We start from the raw sequence: 25,636 nt of genomic DNA, 5'->3' as shown, positions 1-25,636 counted from the left end.
TGCAGATCACAGTTAATATTGAACATGACAGCGGTTACTGAAGGTCACTCTTCCTGCCACAAGCAGCGCCTACCAAAAGTGTAAACAGATTGTTGTCCTTCACCTCTTCTGTGGACAGGCTATAAAAGCTCAGGATTGAAAAGTCTTACTGAAGGTCAAAAGAAACTGAAAATCATCCCATCTGAGGTTCATGTTCAATTCACCATTTTTGAGTCTGAGGACCTAACTATCAGCGTACTTCATTTTAAACGTACGGTCCTTCCATTGCACTTATCAGGCCAGGGAAACACTGTGAAATTTCTGTCTAGGATGTTCTGAAATGTTAGAATAAACTTCTCCTTGGTTGTACAAATTTCTGTTGAGCAGGAGGTACGTAATTCAAAGAGGCAGTCATACATCCTGCCTGAAGAATACGAGGAATCAGAGACCAAGGCTAGTTGCTAAAAATTATCTATAAAGATATCTGTGCATTTGCCATATGCTAAATAAAGTGAAATTCGGAATCTGATCATAGAACCACTGTGCTACAAATGTGGCAACACATTTTTTTATTTATTTAGAGTAAGATGTGTTAACATCCAGCATGACAAAATTTGTACAAAGTTCACAATTTAAAAATGAAGTCTCACAGCAACTTGTGATTCCACACATTTATAGCAAAATTAAAATGTCAACAAATCCATGCCGTGTAGTACAAAAATAAATCAAACTTCAGTTCCACAGAGAGCACAATAAATAGTTTATACAAAATTCTGTCTTAATAAATGATTACTTAAATTAACTTAGAAATGAATATGAACAATAAGTTATAATAAATAAACTCTGATGACTCACAATAATTTCATATGAAAGGTCAGCATTCTAATATGTGACACTTTTGTGATCCCTATATAATAGTCACAGATAACTTTTGATTTGATATTATGTACCAACATTAGATGAGCAGCAGATTTGTGCTTAAAATCCCTTTCCATTGTACATAGGTGATAACAATAAGAATCCAAAACTGATACTATCTATTACTCTACTGAAAGCATTACTATACTGGCAAAGAAGCTGCAGACACAATGCAGTGGAAAAATGCATATGCCATTATGAACAATGAAAGCCCTAAAAGGAGGCTAGGGCAAAAGTACAATATATATGGCAGAAGGTGAACAACAAGCACCTTGCTTCAGCTCTCAAAAAGGCAATTCTGAGCATGGCAGCTACAACTAATAGCACAACAGAAAAAGGGCACTGTACAGATAAGATACCGCAGAGCCCCAAAGTAATTACATAATCTTTTCCCAGCTAGTTATTAAAGTCCTCGTGGAAAACTGTAAGCTTTTGTACAGTGAATAGTATAAAGTGCCGCTGGGATATACATATATTTATACATATATATATATACCGAGGTTGAGTATTGTATCAGAATATTTGTTGTGAGATCCCTGTAGTCTCCCTTAGCAATATTACTGGATTGGCCATAATGGCTTCCACTATAATTTGTTCTAGTTTAGTGTCACAAGGCTAATGACACAAGAAATTGCACACCTCCGTATGGATATATAGGGCAAGGTAAGTGCAAATAGTCAACTGGCACATTGTGGGGACAATGACCCTGTAAGTCCTGTTCTGCTAAAAATATTTTATTTTTTACAAAATCCATCTTTTTCATAACAAAATTTTAAAGTACTTTTGTACTTTCTGCATAACATCAAGACATGGAAGGAAAAAGATATGCTATCAAATTTAAATAAATTCAACATCCGTAAAACACAACACATCACCAAATTTACTACTTAAAAAAAGAAAAATGTAGTAATAAAAAGTGGTCTTATGCATACATATAGTGCAGTCATTTTGAAGAAAACAATCAAATCTTGAAGATACAAATAAGTTTTACCTTAAAATGATCCAGTTTAAAGCAAAAAAAAGTGCTGAAGTATATTTAGTTACATTAAAAATTTGATTGCATTCATTTTTGCAATAGGTAATAGTAGAACGAATACAAAGCGTATGTGGATGCTGCAGTAACGATTGTTCTCCAACTAAAAGCAAAACATAAATGTTGAAATATTAAAAATGGGATCAAATGCTTGGCCAAACGAAAGGAAAAATCTTTACCGAACTGCATTCCCACTACGGAGAGCAGCAAATGCGGTTCAGTAATGCTAACAGAAGCAGATCATTTGTGTTTATCCCAAAACTAAAGATGTGAAAAGGCAATATTAATTTTAAAATATTGTCCTCCACCTTGAATTGGAAATACAGAATTTCTGAAAGATGAACTACATTGCTATAACAGATAATTCAGAGGGGCACTAGCAGTCCAGCAGAGGTAAGAGTATGTTGGCTCCAAAGTTTATTTGAAAATAAAAGCTGAAATCTTCACGTTGTCCACCTCTGATATAGTTCTTTTCATAATGGAAGTTCTCATATTCATACCATGTAATGCTTAGAAGTTAATTAAAAAGTGCTGTTTAAGCTGCTTTGAATCTTCTGTCAAGTTTCCATGGCTTGATGTTGTCTTACAATAAATTACCCATTTTGTATCTTACATCTAATCCATGCCATTTTCTTGGAATTCAAAAAACCTCATTTTATTGCCCCCACCACACACCATCCTCCAAAAACAAAAGTCACATAATATTTTCAAGCATTGTTCAAAAATAAAGCATTTTTGCAACCAATTCTTGCTATGAAACAATATGCACACAAAATGTATTTCTTAAATCCCATAAAATCCTCCAACATGAGGCAAAATGATAGTGTTTAAAAAGTGGCTGCAGACCGCAACATCGTCATTCAAAGCTGTTTGTTTTTTTTTTTCTTTTTGTCCATTTCAGTTCAAAATACTAAAACATTTAATCACTAAAGCATTAAAAAGAATTTACACTCTATTTATTTTGATCAGCTTACCTCTTCAGAAATATATATACCCCAAAAATGTGCATACATTAGCAGCTATAAACATTACATGGCATATCACACTATGTCAGCTTATATGAAAACGTACAAAATGTGAATGTATTCAAAAAACTATTCTGCAGTTACTATCTTTAAAGCAAGACATAAAATCATTATGAAGTCTTGTAAGCATAACACTGTTTCAAACAGAAATAAATATATAACACTTTCTGGTAAATTACAGCAGCAAAAAACAAGAGGCATCCTTTTTTTAAGCAAGACTTTCACCACTATAGCAGCTGTTCAGACCTGAATTCCTCTCACAGCCTGCTTTATATTTTCCAGTAGGGCTTTATTTTCTGGACTCTGATAACGATCTTGATTTGTATACATGTCCGTCAAAGTGGTCACGTAAGCATCAAAATTTTGTTCATTGATTGGTTCCTACGAGATATTAAATAGTAGTTCATATACAACTTTTATTTTCTTAATTGTATATTCATTTAAGCATAACATATTATCAAGGCATAACTGCCACCATTTTTTTTTATAATATTTAAAATGCCTATTTAGTTCTTACTTAATTTTTTTACAGGATACACCGGAACGGGCCCTCCACGTCTTTGTTAGCAGTTAAATGTATCTTTATGGTTTCAGTGCTGTTACCACAAATATCCAACCGGTTGATGAAACGTAAACATAAAAAAGACATCTACTGTATGAAGTGAACTGAAGATCGCCAAATTCCTTAACTTGTGCTCTCAATCACTTACCATATGTGGTAGCTGGATATTAGCTAGACTATGAATTAAAGACTGGCTTAAATTGGCCAATTCATGAAGAAGAGACTCATTTTGCTGTTCAATTACTTTATTCTCCTCTTCTATCGTCTTCAGGTTGCTCTCCATTGTGGTAATCTAAAATGGACAAATTTGTGTACAATGTAATATAAGGCAAGCTGTTATAAAGCATGTGCTCTTCAAAGGGAGCAATAACAGAAACACCAGAGAAAGGAGAAAAATATCTGCTATTGAAACTAAAAAAGGTTTTGCCTGAGCCTGAAATTCTTATCATTGTTAAAGCCATCTTTTTACAACTGCAAGTTAATGGCTTGTTTTTTTAATATTGGCAATAATGAATGAAGTTGGATTTAGTTTTACTGTTTCTGAGATTATCTTTTTACATTTAAGGCATTAAGAAGAACATTAGTTCTGCAAATTCACCCACGTGGTTTAACAGTTCCACTCCTAGAAGCCTAGCTGTCAGTGGTACATCTCTAATATTTTTTTGCAATACATATATAGCTGGTTAAGCATGCACAGCTCCTTGTTGTCAGTGTTGTCTGTTTTTTTTTTTGTAATTATAATTTTCTTCCTATGCAAATTCATATGTCTGCTTTTGAAAGCTGAACAGTTTATGGTAGTGCAACCAAGTGTGCTGCTGGTGTCCCCAGGTGACCAGACACAAGGTAGTTCCAGCCTTATGTTGGGCTCAGGCTAAGAATCACTACAGAGGCAACTTACCCAAGCTCATGCAGAGCACAGTATTAACAAAGTTTTAAGGATTACAGATGAGCACTAGCTCATCAAGAGCACACTCAGAGCTCAGTTGTACCTATTTACACTTTGTAGACCTGTCCTAACTTTCCACACTAAATGACAACTGTTAACAGCTATTACAAACTGTGCAGTGTGTGTTTGTCTATGTAGGTTAAAACAGAGAGTGGATAAAGAAGTCAGGTGCTTGTTAGGGTCAGCCATGCTCCAATATTTACTCTAAAAACTAATTTTATGTTAGAGACCAGTATGAAGAGCCTGATGTCAATGAAAGCTCAGCTACGTATGGCATGGTGCTGCTGTCCCACAATAATTTAAATAGCTAGAAAATCTATTGAAAATTATAATTGAGTGTTGCCACCTAAATAGATTTTTTTTTTTTTTTCCCTTGGGCTGTGTCATGTGAGATGCTGACTATTTGAAAATTAATTACTTGCAGATTTTTCTTTCCCTATCTTACGTTTATGTATTTCTACTCCTCTCATATTTCTGGAAACGCATGTTAAAATCAACAAATTTACTAGAAGATCTTAAATTAAAAATGTTTTCTTCCAAGTCTTATGCAAAAATGCAGTTAGTATAGGGAAGTGTTATTAGTGTCCCAAATGAGATAAAGCCTATGAAACATTCTATGTGGAAGATTAGTTCTTGTTGTAGGAAAAACTTTCACTGGCACTTAAAATCATACAGGATTCAAGACCATAAGAGAAATGACTTTTGCTAGTCATTCACAAAATTAACACTATTTTCTCACTGTGTTTACTTCTGTTAAGTTTTATTGATATCTAGGTGATTTTCTAAAGGTTTATCAGTAAACATGTTGCCATGATTAATGTAATTTTACTGTTGTAATAAGAGGGAACAGTTGACTTAGATACGATCTTAATAGATTGACAGTGACTGTGAAGTAACTGTTGGAATTGTAGGTTCCTTGTCTTCAGAAGAGTGTCGTAATTCAAAACTGAAGACTCATATAAGCAAAAGATAAGAAAAGGCAGCTTAGAACCTTCCAGTTTCAGAACTCACTAACAAATTCTGCCAATGTTGTAGTTATAGATTTCCTGTCACTGAGTAGTATTCTTGCTTTACATTCTTGCATTTTGTCATCATTTCCCTACAGTTATACTAAATCTCACCAGAAAAATGTAAAACATCTGTAAAACCCTATAAAGATCAAATAATGACAGAGAACCCTGAATAAAACTGAAATGAGGTTTCAATATCAATTCTGCTATCATTTGGAAGTCAAACAAAAACACTCCAAAAGACCACATCCTTTCTCTGTTTTTGAGTATACAAGAGGAGGAGCACAATGGACATAACACTTCTCCACAAGCAGCAGGTAAAGAACAATCACCTCTACTTCCATTAGGATCAGTCGGCATTTAATGATTACCTTCATGGAACTAAAGGTTGAAAAATACTGGGAACTGCAGTAAAGCTCACTGTTTCCGTCTGTACTCAAATAAAACAGCACCAGAAGCTATGGTGGGCCATGGAAAATTGTCAGGGAAGGAATTCAGTTTATTTCCTTCCTTTGACTTTTCCATCCAGCATTAGGACTGGTGAGAAATGAGAATAAAATGAGGTTTTAACATTAGTTTTCCCATGTTTTCAACAGATTTATAGGGAACCTAAAAGGAATTAAGCTGGATCTGTGAAACACTCCTGCTGCCAAGAGCTGCTCTATGTGATGAAGTGTAATAGGTACTCTTTTCCATTATCTAAATTTCCTTTGTAAAGCAAACCTGAAAAAAGCCACATTGTTCATTTGGGTTCCTTCACCTTGTGACTTCTATTAATGACTATGATCTAACCTAATAATTTAACTACTATTAGAAATGTATACATAGCTTTATCAAGGGGAAATAAAAAGCTGACGGGTCATGCTTTTGTCATTGTTTTTGAAAGTATAATTAGCTAGGGCTCTTTTTTTTAATAGTGGTAATTGATGTGGAAATTGCATTCTGAATATTGTTTTCTGATTTTATAAATGGCTCACATATTAGTATGTGAGGAATACAAAAGACTACAATATATCTCCCATATTTCTTTTAACCAGTCACACAGAAAAAGCAGCTGAATTTAGGGCTTCATAAAACTGTTACCTGAGTTCTGAGTTTAATCATGTCAGCTTCCATCTGGGAGTTGGATTCATTTAGTTCTTTGATTTCTTCATCTAACTGTTTAATTTCTTCATCATTTTCTATACCTATACCATATAAAAACAAAAGATGTATTAAAATACCACAGCTTTAAATCAGAGTTCAGCAAATTAATTACTTCCACATTTAATTTACTTCAAGTATTAGAGAAAAAAATACAGAAGAAGGAAATGCTCTTCAAACTTGTGTTTTGAAGTTAAAAAGTTAAATGTATTTTCCATAGCTTTCAAATCAGCAATAATTTTCCAGCATGTGTTAGGAAAATGCCTAGAGAATCAGTAAGTCACAACTTTCTTTTTACACATACTGATTTTAACACCGCATTAAAAGAAAGTCATCTGTAACAACAAATTCTGCTCCACAGTCTCATGTAACTTATTTGAAGGACTATGTTAATTTATAGGTCTTCTGAAGGAAAATATCTTAACATGATAATTTTTTCATAGCACAATGCTGACAAAATTATTTCCCAACATAGTAAAATTTTGTTGATGCATTAGGATATATTGCGAATTCTGCTGTTGCTTTTAATATTTGCGTGGTTCAGAAGTGTTATATAATGATATTCAGGGCAATTTGCAAAATGGAAATGATGTCTTAGTTTTTATGGCTTAAATACTGTAAGAACTAGCACCTATATCTTTAAGGATTCAGAGATGAATGAACTCTGTAGGTTTTACTTATTCATTTAATTATCATAGCAAAGCATATAACAGTCCTAGGAAGAAGTATAGCTGATTTTGCTGAAGTAAAAGTTCTAAGTCCTAAAGCTAGAGAGTTTGTGTTCCCATTGGCTTGCTCTTACATATCTTTTCCCACTATGCCTCATGGCAACAAGAAGGATGCCGTGTGTGTCTGAAAGCATCACAAATGTCTGTATCCCATTCCTGAAGCCACTCTTCCTGGATATGGCAGGTTGTAGAGGAAATTATGCCCAGATCTTTAACTCCCTGAATACTAGCAACTGAACCAACATGTTCTCCAGCTATGCTGGCAATGTGTGTTGCAATGGCTCTTCAGAAAGCTTTTTCTATAAATGCTTCTTGGCTCTGAAACACATTTTATGCCAGCATTTAAGAAGGCAGCATATTAGGCATGGACAGTCACAGATTAAGTGACTACTTCAAATTCTCCAAGAAAAATTAGGTCTTAGATACCTCCCAGAGAAGACGCTTATGCACTACTTATTTCATCTGAAGCCCCTACAGTTTACTTTATTTGTACTTCAGGTACTAGGGTAGTGTCTTCACTTTCATCCAAGGTACTTGCAGCATCTTTCCTGCAACTCAAGTCTCCCAAGAAAGACTGCAGATCATTGGAGATGAAATGGCACAAGAGACAGAACCACAACACCAAATGAATTCAAGGGACCTCATAAGGACTTGACACCTTGGCAATAAATTCTTTTCCTCCTTTAAATCCTGCAACAAAGTAAGGTCACCTATCTAACTTGGTGAATGAGATATGAATCAGAGAACCAGAAAATTGCAATGCTATACCCCACTTTGAAGTATTTTAGAGTTATTTGAGTGTAACAGGCCAGTCTGACTCACTCTACTGTTGGCTCAGATTTCCACAGCATAAAGCCCACTTTAAATTCTCTTGACCTTGAATTCATAGTTTATATGAAGGTTTCCATGCACAGAAAAAAGAGCTCACAGTGACAACTTAAGCTACCAATGAAATATTGTACTAAAATGTAATGATTAAAAATTTACCATTACTGGCTCGCTGCTTTATTGTTAGCATTTGTTCTCCAGACAGCTTTGCTTTCTTCATTGCTGAAGTAGCTCTGGGACATCCTGATAAACTGTGAACATTAAAAAGATTATTAATTTTGATAGATCTTTGAAAATAAATCTTTAATCGAAAGCTGTGACAGAAAACAGTATTAGAGATGAAGTTCGTGGTCACTGCCTGATACTGAAGGAGTGAGTTAGTCAAAAAAGAAAAAAAGAAATTAAGACTTACCAGTAGTTATTTCATGATTTTGTTCTTCCATACAAACTCTTTTTTGTGTAAACACTAACATAAAAGTCAGATATATCTTGAACAGGTAAGAACCAAGGAACAACAGTCTAATTTTCTAATGATCTTCTTTAAAATTTATATCTTAAAAGTAGTTACTTTGTAAATACACCTGCACTTCAAATTTACATGACTCCTCTTTGAGCTGCCACCCACTTTAATTAATGTGCCTAGACATTAATTCATTAATTGATGTGTATCTCAACAATTAACCCTTACAGGCTATGCTTTTCTTAGTGAATATAGTGTACTGAGCTGAGTAAATTGCTATTTTTTAATTGCTTAAAAAAAACAACTACAGTATTTCTGTGTTAGTTTTCTGTTGAAGCATAAGAAAAGTTTCAGTTTTGGGCACCTCAGTACAGGAAGGACACTGAGGTCCTGGAGCAGGTCCAAAGAAGAGCAACAAGGTTTGTGAAGGGCTTGGAGAATATGCCCTTTGAGGAGAGTCTGAGAGAATTGGGGTTGTTTAGTCTGGGGAAAAAGAAGCTGAGGGGAGACCTTATTGCTCTCTTCCAATGTCTTTAAGGTGCTTACAGCAAAAGTGGGGTTAGTCTCTTCTCACTGGTGACAGGACAAGGGCAAATGGCCTCAAGTTGTTTCAGGGTAAGTTCAGGTTGGACACCAGTTATTGCTTGTCTCTGATGTTGTCAAAACATTTAACTTTTAATTACATCACACAAAATAGCCTGATGTCAAATGCAATCTCAGCAGATTTGTTGTAAAAATAAAAATAGATATGGGAAATGCTCACTATTTTTATGTAATTTTATACATCAAACAGTCTGCTCTTTAAAAGTCACATCCTTAGTGCAAATCACACGTAAGTTTAAATACATATCCAGTCTGATTGGAACTTTTGAAACTTACTAAACAAGTCCATATTCCTACTCATAAACACTAGGACTAAAAAATGTTACACACATGGCACTACCTCCTGATAATATCACTGCAATATGGAACAAGTTTCTGAGAAAGATATCTTTGAGCGAAAGCATTTACTTAGGTACAGACACAACTTCCCACTAAAAAAAATTAAGTACAATATGGAATTATTTAGAATTTTTATCTAAAAAGCCTAGTCTACTATTATCAAGTGAAGCCATTTAGAAAAGGCAATTTTCCCAGAAAAATGTTTAAAAATTAAATTTATTTTCTCAGAAGAAAAATCAAGGTTCAACATCCAGACTTGCTACTGAGAAGATAGATAATAAAACAACCCTGTCTGTATCAAGAAAGAGCATGACCTAGTATCTTTTCACTACTGTCTAAGTAGTAGGATGACACAGTATTCCAAGCTCTGCTCCAGACTCAAGGCACAAAAAAAAAACTCCTCTTAAAGTGACAATGGGAGTCCTGAGGAAGATTAAGGAGGAATTTGTGTATTTTGGGAAAAAAACATTGGTGTGGGGAAAGGAATTAAAGATAACAACAGTATATGCACTGCAACAATTATGGCAGTTTGCTCTTATCTTGATCCTCAGCCTTTTTCTCTCCAATAGCTTTAATAGCTGACCAACCAGGGAACTCCTCAAAATGAAATTCTCTCTCAAAATAGCACATAGGTATAGCTATTCCAGCCCTATGCAGAACTGGATGCTAGAATTGCAACTACCTGAAACCACAAAATAACAAAATAAAGAGTAATCACAAGCAGCAGAAATTGACATTGTGTGCCTACATAAAAGGTTTTGTTCCTCATTATTCATCTAATATCACAGATGGAGGAGAGGTTTGACTAAAAGGGCTTATTTCAGTGATAGTGCCCAAAACACTGACTACAGCCAAGTTTCCTCTTTTGACTTCTCTGCCCCTCATGCACAGAGTTTTAACACATGCATCACTGTACTGCTATGATTACCTTTAGGTTGCTATGTTCTTGATTTTAGAAGAAGTCATCAATGAGCAGAATCTCCTGGCTTTTCCTGCAGCTTCTACTAGTTTATGAGAGCATTCTATACTCCCAAAGATACCAAACTCAACACACAGGAAGATGCTGAAGTCAGACCATGCCATCAACCTCTTCTGCAGGTCTTTACTGGCAAGCCTGTCTCCCCATTAGTTGCATACTGCATTGTAACTCAATTAGTTCAGGCACTTATAATTTGGATGAAGCAGCGAAAGTTAATAGTCTTAATTAGCAGACTGAGTTCTACTAAAGCATATTTAACTTGGCTACATTCTTCAGAAATGCACAAGACAAAGATATCAATATGCATCCTATTTGCCAAGCTCTACTGTTAATTAAGGTATCCATAAATACTTTAAATCATTAAAAAATAAATTAGAACTCTGATGATAAGTTTCCACTCTGCAAGGACATCCTAACACTTCCTTTCTATCTTCCAGTACCTGAAGGAGGCCTACAGGAAAGCTGCAGAGGGACTTCTTCTTATAAGGACAGGTAGTGACAGGATAAGGGCAAAGGAAGTGGGTAGATATAGACTAGGTATCAGGAAGAAGAAATTCTTTACTGTGAGAGTGGTGAGACACTGGAACAGGTTGCCCAGAGAGGTTATGGATGTCCCCTCCCTGAAAGCATTCAAGGCCAGGCTGTATGAGACTTTGAGCAACCTGGCCTAGAGGGAGGTCTCCCTGCCTATAGCAGGGGGTTGGAATGAAATGATCTTAAAGGACCCTTCCAACACAAACCATTCTATGATTCTATGATTCTTGACTGCACTTACATGTAGAGATAATTACTTGGGTTTTTTTTCTAATTTGAGAATAACCAAATGAGGACAGGACATATGAAAGGCAAGATAAGAAAAAGGAGTAAGTCAGTATTACACCAGAAGTGGACTGCTGTACAACAAATGAATATCACAGATGTGTACAATTAACAATTAGCTTCAACTGAGATCCTAGTGAAACTGAGGGTAACTACAGATTCCTAAAAATTGAAGACATAATACCAGTGGTGGGAAGAAAAACAACACAGGTATAATTCTTCTTTATCTCAAATAGCTTTAGATTTTACTTGTACACAAGTAAATTCCATTTCAGTTCTTTAAGAATGTACTGGTTTTACAGCTAATTTTCTTCATAGTAGCTAGTCCATATGATACTATGTCTTGGATGTGTAACAAAAAACACATTAGTGGTGATAACATACTGATGTTTTAATTGTTGTTGAGCAGTTCTTTCACAGAGCCAAGCACTTTTCTGCTTTTCATACCACCCTGCTTGTGAGAAGCTAGTGGTGTGCAAGTGGCTGCAAGGGAACAGAAGTGGGACAGCTGACCCAAAGTGGCCAACGTTATACTCCATATCATATGACATCACGCGCAGCAATGAAATTGGGGAGAAGAAAGAGGTGTGTTCTGGCATTATGGCATTGTCTTCCAAAGTAATCATTATGCATGATGAGCTCTGCTTTCCTGGAAAGGGCAGAATATCTGCCTGCTGGTGGAAAGTAGTGAATTAATTCCTTGCTTTGTTATGTTTTGCTGGTGCATGCAGCTTTTGATTTACCTAGTAAATTTGCTTTACCTCAACCCATAAGTTTTTTCAAATTTCTCTGCCCTTTCAGATCTTTTCCTCATCCTATTGTGGAGGACATAGCTCTCTATTGGCTCTAAATCTTGACAAAGATTTAAGGGAAATAAGTCACATATATATTGAAGAAAAACAAAAACAAAAACAATCTAACTAGTAATTTTGATAAGGACACTATCAATTTTATAGCCTCTACAGCTGATTCCTTTGTCACAGATTTTCTGCTACAAGTCAAATTAGTGTGCATTCCTGCTTTGGTTTGTTTATCATATTTTAAACAAACCTTCCACTCACTTGTACACAAATAGAGAAATCTAGAGCTTGTTCATTCCAGCAAAGAACTCATAAAATTAATCACAATTATCTCACTTGCCCTTGCCATTATTCTCATACACATGAAAAATATTGCAAGATAAAATACAAGCACAGTTGAGCTTTTTTTTTTTTTTTTTTTTTCTTTCCTGTATTAAAAATGAATAAGGCTTTTTAACAACACTGCTGGGAGTATGCCTGTAATAAATACAGTCTACACACAACAAGGTATTGTTTATCTCCGCTTGAATGTGGATGCCACAGGGCATGAAGCTACAGCATTTCAGGTGGAGCTATGAGAAGTTCAATACTCAAGTCCTGGATACCTCTGAATTCCTGATTCAGCAGGAGCTGAGCAGCTGCCGCTGGTCATCAGCAACTTGTCTCCCTGAGATGCCATGCTTCTTGTCTCTCACTGAGTTTCTACTATCAGTTCTTTAATTTGAGAAAGAAAAGTGCAGTGTGGTATGTCATCCTTGAAAGTGAGCTACTGCAACGATTTACAGAAAACCTATGGAAAATGAATTAAAATGTTGGATTAAAGTGACCTGGGGTTACGTCCTGCAAACCTCCTATAAGACTCATGCTAAAATTTGAGCAAGCCTCAATTTTTCGCTGCTTGGCTGTGTACATCTGACACTGCAATAGATAGTTTATATTGGAAATTTGCTTTTGTTGGGAATGGGTGCTAGAGAGGTCCATGATTTGGATTTACTCATGTAGGTTTGGCACTGTCAATGCAGCAGACATTTCTATACACTATACACCTGTATTATTTGGGCTTCTTTTTTTTTTTTTTTTTTTTTTTCAGGAACACTTTACAAATGGAGGAGTGCAGAGGTAAAGTACAAGTAGCCCCCCAATCCACAGAATAAGCCCCGTCCATATGGAGCTATATTAGCATTTTGTCCCAACTTTAATGAAGAGTAGTGACTTACAGAAACCCAGGAGACTAAGATGTATGCAAAAAGACTATGTGCATAAATTAGGACAAAGTGCATATGATCACTGAGTTAAGAGTTGAATACAACATTAATAATGCATTTTCTTATTCTTGTTTAGAAGTCTAGTTACACTGCAACCAATTCCTAGTCTTATAATCACTAGATTTGAAAAATGAAGTTAAATTAGTCCCAAAATAAAAGGAAAATTACTGGGGGGAAAAAGTTTGAAGGAGATTTATCACTAGTACTTAGTGCACGTTTACAAAGAAGTCTGGTTTGAAACAGTGAAACATGGGCTAAAATGCTGAGCTGCATCAAGAATATAGTAGTGCTGTCTTAGAGGGTATAAGGAAGGAAGGCCGTCTGACTGGAGGGATCACTGACCAAGTGGAGTAATTGCCTGTATGACTGATTTTAGCTATCACTTGTTGTTTTTTGTTGGTGTGTTTTTTTGTCTCAGAAGACAGACATAGTCTGGTTACTCTTCAAGTTGAAGGAATTCTACTTGGCCTGTCAAGTGAAGAAAATGTTTTCCAAGCAGCGATTTGGGGATGTGGAAAAGTAGGAGACGTGGGTCAAAATAAAATGCAGCTTTTGTATTTGGTGTGTGAAGTGTTGAAGTTTACAAAGAAAGAAAGAACAGGAAGTAAAGGAACAAGAGTAAGAACAAAGTATTTCGAGGGCCAATTTTAGAAACATTTTAAGATCTTTATAGATTTACCACCACTATGGGATTTTTGTTTTGTTGCTTGTTTGTTTGTTTGAAAAGTTAAGGAAACAAAACTCTTTTCCTGTTTATTAAAAGTAGCATTATCTACAAAGTAAAGAAAGGAATATGTCCCAGGACATCTGTTAACTACAGACAGATCCAAAACAAGCCCCAGAGAAAATCGTTTTGAAATGCAGATAAATTCAGATCACAGTGAAAACTGCTGCTTCATTTTGTTAATGGAAGAAATCTTACTCTTCTGACTAAGCTCCAGAGCTGTTTGGTAATGTTTGAAGTTCAAGTTAAGAGATCAAACTCAATGATCAAAGTGACCCTTTCCTTGGTTTAATATTAAATCCATGAGCCACTCATTTTTTTCGATGTTGAAGAGTACCAGATGTAGAGGCTTCCTTATTCCCATGAGTAAATTCTCCTACACACCTTAAAGGATGAAATCCTCTGAACAACACCAGGAGAGATAAAAAGAACCCTCCATGGCTGAGCACTCGTTTTTATTTACATTCAAACATGATCGGTTTCTCCCCAGCTTCTTAGTGAACTGTGAAGTAATGGGAGTCCAGGAATGTTAGCTATGGAGAGCTTTTGCAAACAAGGTAGTGCTGTTTGCTTGGAGATTACCGGGTCTCATGTAGGAATCACCTCTTCCCCACCAGCCACACAACTCCAGCTGCCTTTGTTCTGTGTTGGAAGAAACCATCTCATAAGCTCCATTTCAGAATTCTTCACTCAGAAAGAATAATTTCCAATTAAAGTAGTGGTTTTTAAGCCTTATTCTCTGTTTAAGGCAGTTTTGGTGTACTTACAACTTACACCTAAATGCCAGTGTAAGAACTTTCAGTGAAGTTTTCAGTCATGAGGGAAAATAAGAAGACAAAAATCCTGATGTGTTAAGTGGCAGCTTCCAAGGCAAGCTGCTTTATAAAGCTGCTGAAGAAAGTAGCTCAGATTTAATTTTTGTCTAAATAAATATTTGCTTTGGTTTCAGAACTAAAAACACTGAGAACATCACCTGAGTGGCTAGAGAAAAAGTAAAGTCATTCTTATTAAAAATAAAATGTAAACTTCTTGATATCATTTTAATGATAATTGATCACTGTTTCAGAAAGACTTCCTGCAAATAAGTACTTTCTTTGTTTGGTGTGGGAGGGTTAATGTCATGCTAAAATCTGGTTGGTCAAGCAACACATAGACTGCCATATAGAGTGAATGGCCGTGATATACACAAGCTGAGAGGGCTTTAGATTAACTATGTTTACGTGTCAGAATAAAAGAATAGAATTAGAATCAGGTAAAAAACCAATAACATTTAAAAAATTAATTAAAAATCTGCAGAACTGCAAGCATTGCCAATCTGAGAGAAAGGGCTCTGAGAGTAGACTCAATTTGAAAGGAATCCCTCCGGGGCATGAATATGCAATAAGGAAAAAAAAGGATTAAGGAATCTCAGAATGCTGGAACTGTAAGAACAGTGCTAAAGTTGCCCTTCAGCTGTGCATACTTAGTCGTGTGACAAATCTACACAATATTTTGTTAACTGAAGTTGCTTAGTCAGCAGAGGCTCTGCAGAAGGGCTTCTCATACGTGACAATGCGCATTGACCTCTCAGCCCTGAGCAGAGAAAGGGTTTTTGCCTGTTGCCCAATGAAGAAATAACTGATAAAAATCTCTCATTACTCTCAGGCAAAGGAGGAAACATCAGAGCACATTACAGGTGTGAAGGTGGCCCTATACATTGTGGGGATGAAGAAAGCACTTAATAGAGCAACACTGATGAGATTTTCCTGGAGGAAGGGGCCAAACCCTGGTTATCAGCCTCTCTACTGTCCCATTACAGCACATAGCACATAACAACACATGTCCTGAAGACTGGTGGGTTTACTGGTAAGTCAAATAGCATTGTGAAGGTGAAGACTGAGACTTGTTTATGTGTAATAGGTAAGGTATATTTCTAGCAACATACCTTTGATTATTTTTGGGGGGTAGACAAAAAATTTCAAACAACTTGTTTAGTGACCAAGCCCAGCTAGAAGCACAGTTTCTCTATGAACTTCACTAGGCAGCACTGAGACAGCAGGACTTGAAGAGGAAAATTTGTCCCACCTGTTACTAAAAAGCCATGAAATGATCTCTGCTTTTTTATGGGCTATGTCTGTAATGAGGACAAACAGGCTTATAACCAGAGAGCTTCTGCTAAGTGCCTGAAATCAAGGAGATGTCACACTGCAAGCACACGTACAAATTACTGTCTACTGTCATTTGTCAGCTCTGCGCATCTAAGTGATTTTTCTTGCTTACAGTGTGCAGTCTGCTTTTTCTAATATGAATTTCATATTATTTTCTCCTTGACTTTCTCAAGGTAAATAAGCCTCTTAAGTCCTTCTAGATTAGCTCTCTGTTAGGGGTCTATCAGTTTAATAGACTGTGCATTTGATTAAAATGTTATTCCATCCTTCTTCCGGATTGTAATAAAAAGAGCTGGCAGAACTACCTGCAGTTTAAGAGCCTAACTCTTTCAAGGACCCGGCTCTGCTTTTAGTCACTTAGGACTTTTGTCAAATTTTAACTGATCTTACTGCAGTCTTTCCCAGTAGGTGTCTGCCCCAGCCTCATTTTTTATTTTTATTTTTTCCAAATGTCATTGGAAAAGATTATCTATTTCTCAGAATTTATCTGTATAGAACTGTTTTGTTTATATTGAGGAGGAAGGGGGAAAACAATAATCCAGTAAATACTTCTAATTAAAGTGAGACTTGACATTTCATGAGGTATTATTCTGAGTTTAGAGAGAAATTCTGAGTCCTCATGAAAATGAACATGAATTCAGTGGAGTGACAAACCTCTGACAGTCTGACACTGGGACATGAGCAGCATCTATGTGTTAGTATTTGGGTGCCAGGTTCTTGATTTATTTTGTCTGTATGCAAACTGGGAGCACTCTGGGCCTTTCTTTACCTTCAGCCCTGTTAAGGTCTGAATGGCACATATGAGAAGGGTGCTTGCCAGGAGTGCAGCTGGTGAGACCGGGTAATCTATTCTATCAGTTCCCAGGAGAAGCACATTGGAAGATTGATATCTAAACTACTCAACCAGACAGGGCCTGGACATAGCCTGAAGACTTGTCCATATTCCACAGCTGAAACAAACTAACATTCATCCAAACATGTCTGGGCACCATTATATTGGCTACCATTGTCCATGGCCACCAAAAAACAGCTTGTATAGAGTCAAAATAATTCTTACATACAGGTACAGATGTAAAAACATAAGATGCTATATCTTTGGCTCAGTAAAGGTTCCTAGTCTGCTCTACTGCTTGCTCTGAAATAGCATGGATTTGGCAACTGATGAATAGAAATCTGGATCAGACTATATTGTTTTTAATTTCACATTTTTCTTCTTTATATATATATTATTATTATTATATTTAATTGCCATGATCCTCTCCCTGACTTCTTAAAAATCTGCTGGCCTATTTACATGTCCCTCATCCCTCAGTAATGTCACCATAATGACACCTGTCGCTGTTCATTGTAATTACTGCCAAACATAGTGAGTTTAACCAATTCTTCTGTGCTTTTAACATTGTATGACTTTCTCCCACTGAAATGAAATATAGACCTAGAAGAAGTAAAAACTAGAAAGAAGCAAAATAATTCAATGGTGGAGAGTGAACAGGCAGCCAAAACCAAAAACAATAAAGCATTCAAAAGGCTGGACGTTAGGACATTAAGAAAACTTTGTTCTCTGAAAGTGCAGTTGTGCATTGGAATGGGCTGCCCAGGGAGGTGGTTGAGTCACTGTCCAGGGAGGTGTTCAATAACTGTTTTGATATTGCACTGAGGCACATGGTTTAGCAGGAAAATACTAGTGTACCTTTTGAAGACTCTACTTTGGATTAGCCCATAGTGAACTGTGTGTCAGATTACAATATCTGTATCTGATCTCATCTAACCTTACAGCATTTTTTCATTCCTTTGGTAAAGCTCCTGAGTTTTCATCTTTGCACTTATTTTCAAATCTGTGCCCTAGAAACCTCTCTCTCTATATACAATAACTGATTCAATATGTGGCATAATTTTCACAAGTCACTTTGCTGTTTCAGTTCCCAACTACTATAGCTATTTGGATAACATAATATTAATGTATATTTACAAAAGACAGAATATAAAATCTCAAATATCCTTAATAGGACACTATTGCATCTAGCTAATAAGTATGCTTAGAGAACTTTTCTGATTGGTGACAAATATTAGTCACTATGGAATAAAAGAAGAGCTCTGCCCTGGCACTGTAGTCATGCTCACACTCAGATTCCCACCTAAAGCTCCAAAAACACGCTTGCTTCTTCGTAATCTAATGCTTAAAACAGAGACAAAATTTATCCCCAGCAGACTAGCCACTAATCTCTTAAAAGCTATGCAAAATGTTATCTCTGAAGTTCTCTTATTTTTGCTAAATTTATGTAAATTAGGGCTTTGTTTTCCTTTTCTCAAATATTTGTATTCCATTTCTTTTAAATAATCTGATGTATTCTGTTTGGGTTTCTATTCTGTAATCTCCCGACTATTTTGAGCTAACATTTTCATTACCAAATAAGTTAAAAGTACATCATATTCATAGAACTGGTTTCTGAAAACACTTTCATTCCATGCTCATTTGTGAATCAACAGTATACTCAACATCTCTGAAAACCAGGTGGATTCTGATGTGTGTTACGAAGTCTATACCAAAGTAATTTCTTCAGAGTCACTCAGAATCATAGAATCATAGAATCATAGAATTATCCAGGTTGGAAAAGACCTTGAAGATCATCAAGTCCAACCGCAGCCTAACCAGTACCTCATCTCTAAAAAAAAAAAAAAAAAACAACCTCTGCTAAATCATATCCCTGAGTACCACATCCAAACGGCTCTTAAACACATCCAGGGATGGCGATTCAACCACCTCCCTGGGGAGCCTATTCCAGTACCTAACCACCCTTTCTGTAAAGAAGTTCTTTCTAATATCCAACCTAAACTTGCCCTGGTGCAACTTGAGGCCATTTCCCCTCGTCCTGTCACTTGTCACTAGTGAGAAGAGACCTGCCCCACTCTCACTGTAAGAACCTTTCAGGTACTGGAAGACGGCAATAAGGTCTCCCCTCAGCCTCCTCTTCCTCAGGCTAAACAGCCCCAGCTTCCTTAGCCTCTCCTCATAGGGCTGATTCTCCAAGCCCTTCACGAGCCTCGTTGCCCTTCTCTGGACCTGCTCCAGTACCTCCATATCTTTCTTGTGCTGAGGTGCCCAAAACTGGACACAGTACTCGAGGTGAGGCCTCACCAGTGCCGAGTACAGGGGCAGGATGACTTCCTTAGTCCTGCTCACCACACCATTCTTGATACAAGCCAGGATGTCGTTGGCCTTCTTGGCCACCCGGGCACACTGTCGGCTCATGTTCAGCCGTGCATCAATCAGTACCCCCAGGTCCATTTCCTCCACACAGTCCTCCAGCCACTCCGCCCCAAGCCTATAGCGCTGCCTGGGGTTGTTGTGGCCGAAGTGCAGGACTTGGCATTTGGCCTTGTTAAACCTCATTCCATTGGCTTCAGCCCAGCTCTCCAGCCTGTCCAGATCCCTCTGTAGGGCCTCGCTACCCCCAGGCAGATCCACACTCCCAGCCAATTTAGTGTCATCTGCGAACTTACTGAGAGCGCACTCAATGCCCCCATCGAGGTCATCAATAAAGATGTTGAAGAGGACAGGCCCCAGCACCGACCCCTGGGGAACACCACTCGTGACCGGTCGCCAGCTGGATTTAACTCCAGTAGCACATTTACAGCTATTGTGCACATTTTTTTTTTCCCCTAAAATCTTCTGCTTATTATAGATTTAGATTCAGATCTCTACTTGCAAACATTTTCATTTAAGAATTTGTGAGTCTTAATTTCCAGTTATCTAAAATGTGAATGGGAAGCCTATTTTAGAAGTAATAATTAATGTCAAAAGGAACAGAGAAATCTTGTGACAAAAAGCTGTATTCCAAATACTGTTAATTAATATATTTCAATTAATATAATTGAAATAATGTAATTAATATTAAAAAAAATATAAAACACGGTTACTCACCTACGATGAGTAAGAAAACTACCACTAACGTGTCCTGAGCCATCACATCCCGGGGTTGGACATGACATTCCTTCCGTCTTCACTGACTTCCAAGAGAACTGTGAGCCATTTAGGTACCCATCCTTTTGCCTTTTGGCAGCTAGAGGACACCCTGATGCGCTGCGATGGGATGCATATTTTCCAGTTATATGACCCTGACCATCACAACCAGGAACTGGACATCTGGATAGCAGATAGATGAGATAAACTTTATTGTCTTGCCATCATATACCTGGTAGCCTCTACAACAAAGTCAAAATAAACCTGACATGAAAAGAACAATCATGCACCGTCGTCTTAAAAAATAGTCAAGATACCCTCCAGTGAGTAAAACGACAAAGAGAGCTTTGCTAATACATAAAAAAACGTTGTTCTTTGATAAACCTCTAGGCAGTGGATGAAGTCACAGCTGTTAATACCATGTATTTGCAACAAGAAGAGTGAAAGGTATGTTTGAATTGCCAGTTTTCATATAGCACACTGGAATTGGAATGGTGGCTATGGAGCTCCACACAGTAGGGAAATTGTCCATAAAAAGTCTGTGACCATAAAATCCTATTTAGTGTCATCACTGTTACATTTTAAGTATTTATATGGATTCTAAATAGCACTTGTCCGGAGTCCTAAAAATGTTAGGCATAAACAGAGTAAGTGATGCTTTTTTGCACAAAAAAGAATGTTGTCAGATTAAAAATCAGGAGTTAGATTATGAGAGTATACAAAATCATAGTGCTTACTGCATCAGAAATGTGAAACAACCACTCCCTGAATTGGAGAGATTATAACAAACTTGCACAGCGTGCCTAAATAGATCAGTGAAGACAGCTCCATATTAACCAGTTACTAGGGAACTCCCCATATGTTTGCCCTATATACGTACCAAAAAAAAAAAAAAAAAAGAAGGAAAAAAAAAACCAACAATAATAACAACAAAAAACAATACTCAGGGTTAGAAGGAAGAAGATAGGATTCTCAAAATGAAATGTTTGAAGTAAATATTTCAGTCAGCACGCACTTAAATTGGTTTAAATTAGAGAAGATCATATCCCTGGATAAGTCAGCATGGGTCCTTGATTTGCAGTCACTGAATGTGAATGGGCCACTGTGGAATTCCTTGGGATTTAGAGAGCTATGTATTTTTTCACAAGCAAAACTATTTCACACCTAAGACACATATTCTTGGATAGCTACGAACCAAAATGTTCGTCTTAAAAGCTGAAGATATATACAACCTGTTACAGAACATGTGAAGGTCCTTTAACAATATCTGTGCTCACCTAATTGGCTCTTGGTCTTCTTTGTCCTCCTTGCTTTGTGCTATCCTGATCCCACTCTTCTTTGCTCGCGGACAGCCTGAAAGACTGAGTGAAAGGAAACATTTTAAAACACAATTTCTCACTCTTTCATACAGTTAACAAGGGATATACTTTCTACAGCAAAAACTGACGGAATGGGTAATCCTGTCCAGTTTCCAAAATCAACGCTCGGTAGTTTGAATAGTTAGGACTGCAGCATACAAACATGAGGGAGAATCCAAGGAACTCAGTCTATGATGGATGGACAAGGCTGCAAGCTCTGTGTAGACCACACATAGGCAGTCCCTGAGAAGGCACAGAAAATGAAGCTCCTAGCTCTCCGCCTAATAATCCCCGCAGCTGACTCAGCAGCAGCAACAGCAGCTTTGAAAGGAAGTGCCTCAGTGCTGAGAGACATTATGTCCCCTGTATGGCTGAGAAGCAAGAGGGTCAGAACTCAGGAGTCTTTGGATCTGTCAGTAGGACAAAAGATTTCTTTTGGGAACACATCAAAAACACTATCAAAAGTAAAATGCCATGTAAGAATCCTACAGATCTATCGAATGAAAATGGAGCAGAACTTAGAGCTGTACGATGCCTTCTTTAGAAAGAATTTAACCACTCAGAACGCTGAGCCCAGACAAGTTATACATTAGGCTAAAATATGCTGCTTTTAACTAAACACTGAGAATGTAGTTTTAACTACAAAAGATGAAAAAATATCTATCAATTCCAGGATCTTACAAGTTCAACTTTCTCTTTGCATATGAAGAGATAGTTACAGGAGCAGCTTAGTGAAACTGACGATGAGTTTAAGAGATATTCAAAGATGGGCAGGTTTTTATTTTAAGTAGTCTCTGTTGAGGACACACCAAAAGCCATGCTTTATGCTCTCCTTACATTATTTCCATCTTAAAACATGAATGTATACAAAGAAATCCAGTGGTAGAGCAACACCTTCAAATGTACTGAAATGAAAGACAAAGTTGTATTATAAAATTTGTCTCAGAGAAATAAAACAGAGTAGATTTTCGTTTCCAGCATGACATGAAGTATTTCAGTGTTGTATGTTCCTGCAGGTCCTGTGTACAGAAAGAAGAGAGAGAAACAGCGGCAGCAAAAATTTGGAATACTTCGTCTTACTAAAGCCAAAGGGGACTGTGAGGTACAAATAGAGAAAACAGCTCTGCAATCATGGACAGAATTCTGTGTGGGTTAATGAAAAATAAATCATAGGCAAAAACAGTCTGTACACTGTAAAGCTGTAGATAATTCAATTAAATAAGATGAGGAGTGTTGATGCAAGATAGTGGTCGAGCAATTTCTAGTGAGATGACATGGCTACATCTATATTGATAAACAGAAAAAACCTAGAACTATGTTGTGACTTAAGAGCAGTAAGTTCACATCCGTGCAGCTCAACCCTCTTCCTCTGTAAAACACAACAGCCATGCTCAGATTGCTTAGAGAGAATGAACTGGACACGTGTGGAGCCCCAAATAATTTCTGAGAACTGCCTGGTAGATTTTAACTGGCCCAGGGTCAGCACCACGTCAGGGCACACAATAACCATTTAATAGTGTAGACAACCACACTGCCTATACCAAGAACCAACAGCGTAGCCTGTGTTGTCATCCTGTTCTATTAACTAATACAAATGTAGCAGGTCATTTTCCTTTTCAAAGAAAGCTGCTGTTCACTCACACTTTTATAGCACCCACCAAAGTACCCTAGTTCCCTGTATACAAATCCCTAGCCACCGAAGAATAGTTTGTATTAAAGAAAGGCAGGAACAAAGAAACACAAGGAATTTAGAATAAGTGGAAACAAAGTACGGGGCAGGGATGCTGTTCAGGAACAGGTTGTTTTACTGCCTCTCATGTAACATAGACTGTAAAAAGCAAAGGCAAAAGGATGGGAGTTGCAGATATCACCAGGTTATCTGTGAAATTAGTTTTACTCACTGTGTGAGAATTAGCAGGTTTTGCATCTGAAAGCTGAATATTTAAAAAAATGCCTCAGAAAGCAACACTTTTTTAGTAGGTGTACAGATGGATATGCTTGCAGATGATGACACTTTCGTAACATTCTGAATTAAGAATTTCTGCCTTGACTAATGATTTAATGCTTACCGCATATTAAATCAATTCAATTATCACCTATTTCTTGGTGTTTTGGTGCATCATCTTTTTGCAATAGATCTTTCTGTTTTAGCACTCTGATTTATTAAGAAATTCTAAGACTTTTCAGATCTTCTAAGCAGACATTTCCGACAGCTTCCGAGATTATGATTAATTCATTTTTTCTCTTACAACAGATTCACCAAGAAAACTTATGTAAAAGATGAGACTTCATTTTAATTTTTCATCCTGTATTAACCAAAACTTATTATAAAGTAAACATATTACTTCATTTTGATTTCAGTTTAATTCCTTATCTACGAAGATAAAATACAATGAGAGAATTCAAACGGCAGTATATGCCAATACAACATCATGCATACATTAAATTTCTGTGTGGAACTGCAGAAAGTTATGGCAGGGTTAAATTTGCCTTTATGTACATTATACGTGCAGCCATTTTAAACATAAGTGATACCTAAACATCATGACAGCCATTTATAAAATAAGTTTTTCAATCAATTTCTTCTAAAACTGAAAAAATTAAGTGCAATTAGAGAACTGTGACCTAACTGCTATACACAGAAACAGGGTGGGAAAAACTGCACAATTGGAATACTATTAAAAACGGCTACAAGCATTTTACAAGAGACAAGCAGAGCAGGAGGGGCCTCAATGTTAAGAAGTGGCAGCAAAGAACTGCTTCTAAAAAATGGCCATGATTAGCTTGAGAGCTTGTGGGTTAAAATTAGGGACCAGATCAATAAAGGACATCTGGTGGTCAGGGTCTATATAGGCCGCCTGATTGTGGAGAGCGCGGCACTCACAGTCACTTATCCTGATGGGGGATTTTGACCACCCAGATTTGTGCTGAGAAAGCAAAATGGCAGGCTGCAAATAATCCAGGAGACTTCTGGAGTCCATTAAGGATACGTGGTCCAGGTAATGGGCAGTGTCTAGAGGTGAAGGGTTATTGGACCTGGTTTTTACTAGTGCAGAGGAGATCATTAAAGAGGTTAAGAATAGAGACACTCAGGGCTTTAGTGACCATGTCCTGGTTGGGTTCTTGATCCAAAGAATACTGGCCTGTCAAAGAGCAGAGTTGGGACCCTGAAGTTCAAGAGGAAGGACTACTGACTCTTTAAGGAATTACTGGATGAGATCCCCTGGGAAACTGTCCTTGGGACATGGGAATAGAACACAACTGGCAACTCTTTTATGGTTGCCTCTCTGAGAGCAAAAAAGCTCACCATCCCTCAATGTAAGAAATCAAGTAGAGGAGGCAGGAAATCAGAATGGGAGGGATAAGAAATAAATACACAGGCAGCGGAAGCAGGGATGTGTGGCTTGGGAAGAATGCAAAGATGCTGTCTGGACATGCAGAGATAGGATCAGGAAAGCCAAGGAGTGAATGGAACTGAACTTGGCAATGGATATGAAAAATAATACGAGTTTCCTCAAATACACAGAAGACACAGATCAAGGAGAATGTGTTCCTTCTGATAAATGAGAAGGGAGAAATGAAAGGGCAACAATGGACACAGAGAGGGCTGAGGTACTCAATGAACTCTTCTACTGCTGGTCTTCACTGGCAGTAAGGCTTCCCACATCTCTCATGTCTCTGAACCTCTAGGTATGGGTCAGGGGAGTTAAATCCTTCCTAGTGTAAACAAAGTGCAATTTCAAGACCACCTGAGGACACTGAATGTCTGTAAGTCTATGGTACTAGATGACAAGCATCTCAGGGTCCTGAAAGAACTGTCTGATGTAGTTGCCAAGCCAATCTCCATTCTTCTGCAAGGCTTTTGATATGATCCTACATCACATTCTTATCTCTGAATTGTAAATATCTGGATTTAAAGGGTGGACTATTCAGTGGATAAGGAATTGGTTGGATGGTTGTTTTCAATATCTCTGTGTCCTGATGGAGGCTGATAATGAGTGGTGTCCCC

At 37.2% G+C, this 25,636-nt stretch overlaps 1 protein-coding gene across 30 annotated transcripts in view; it reads right to left on the bottom strand.

Annotated features, from left to right (window-relative positions):
• Positions 1 to 504: 504 nt before the first annotated feature.
• Positions 505 to 25,636, bottom strand: part of MYT1L (myelin transcription factor 1 like) — a 290,751-nt gene continuing 265,619 nt past the window's right edge. For 22 of the 30 annotated variants that reach the window (XM_072333541.1, XM_072333549.1, XM_072333544.1 and 19 more), the window contains 6 exons: positions 21,547 to 21,630; positions 20,231 to 20,452; positions 8,332 to 8,423; positions 6,551 to 6,660; positions 3,666 to 3,809; positions 524 to 3,336 (listed from right to left, as the gene is read on the bottom strand). In XM_072333541.1, coding sequence (XP_072189642.1) covers positions 3,196 to 3,336; positions 3,666 to 3,809; positions 6,551 to 6,660; positions 8,332 to 8,423; positions 20,231 to 20,452; positions 21,547 to 21,630 — 793 coding nt within the window. In that variant the 3' untranslated portion in view covers positions 524 to 3,195. Of the gene's footprint in view, positions 3,337 to 3,665; positions 3,810 to 6,550; positions 6,661 to 8,331; positions 8,424 to 20,230; positions 20,453 to 21,546; positions 21,631 to 25,636 lie in introns of all 30 variants that reach the window. The other 8 variants (XM_072333556.1, XM_072333554.1, XM_072333553.1 and 5 more) reach the window with 1 other exon arrangement.

The sequence above is a fragment of the Excalfactoria chinensis genome, chromosome 3 (genome assembly GCF_039878825.1).
Source record: "Excalfactoria chinensis isolate bCotChi1 chromosome 3, bCotChi1.hap2, whole genome shotgun sequence".
Lineage (NCBI taxonomy): Eukaryota > Metazoa > Chordata > Aves > Galliformes > Phasianidae > Excalfactoria > Excalfactoria chinensis.
This window is presented reverse-complemented; position numbering and strand designations above follow the sequence as displayed.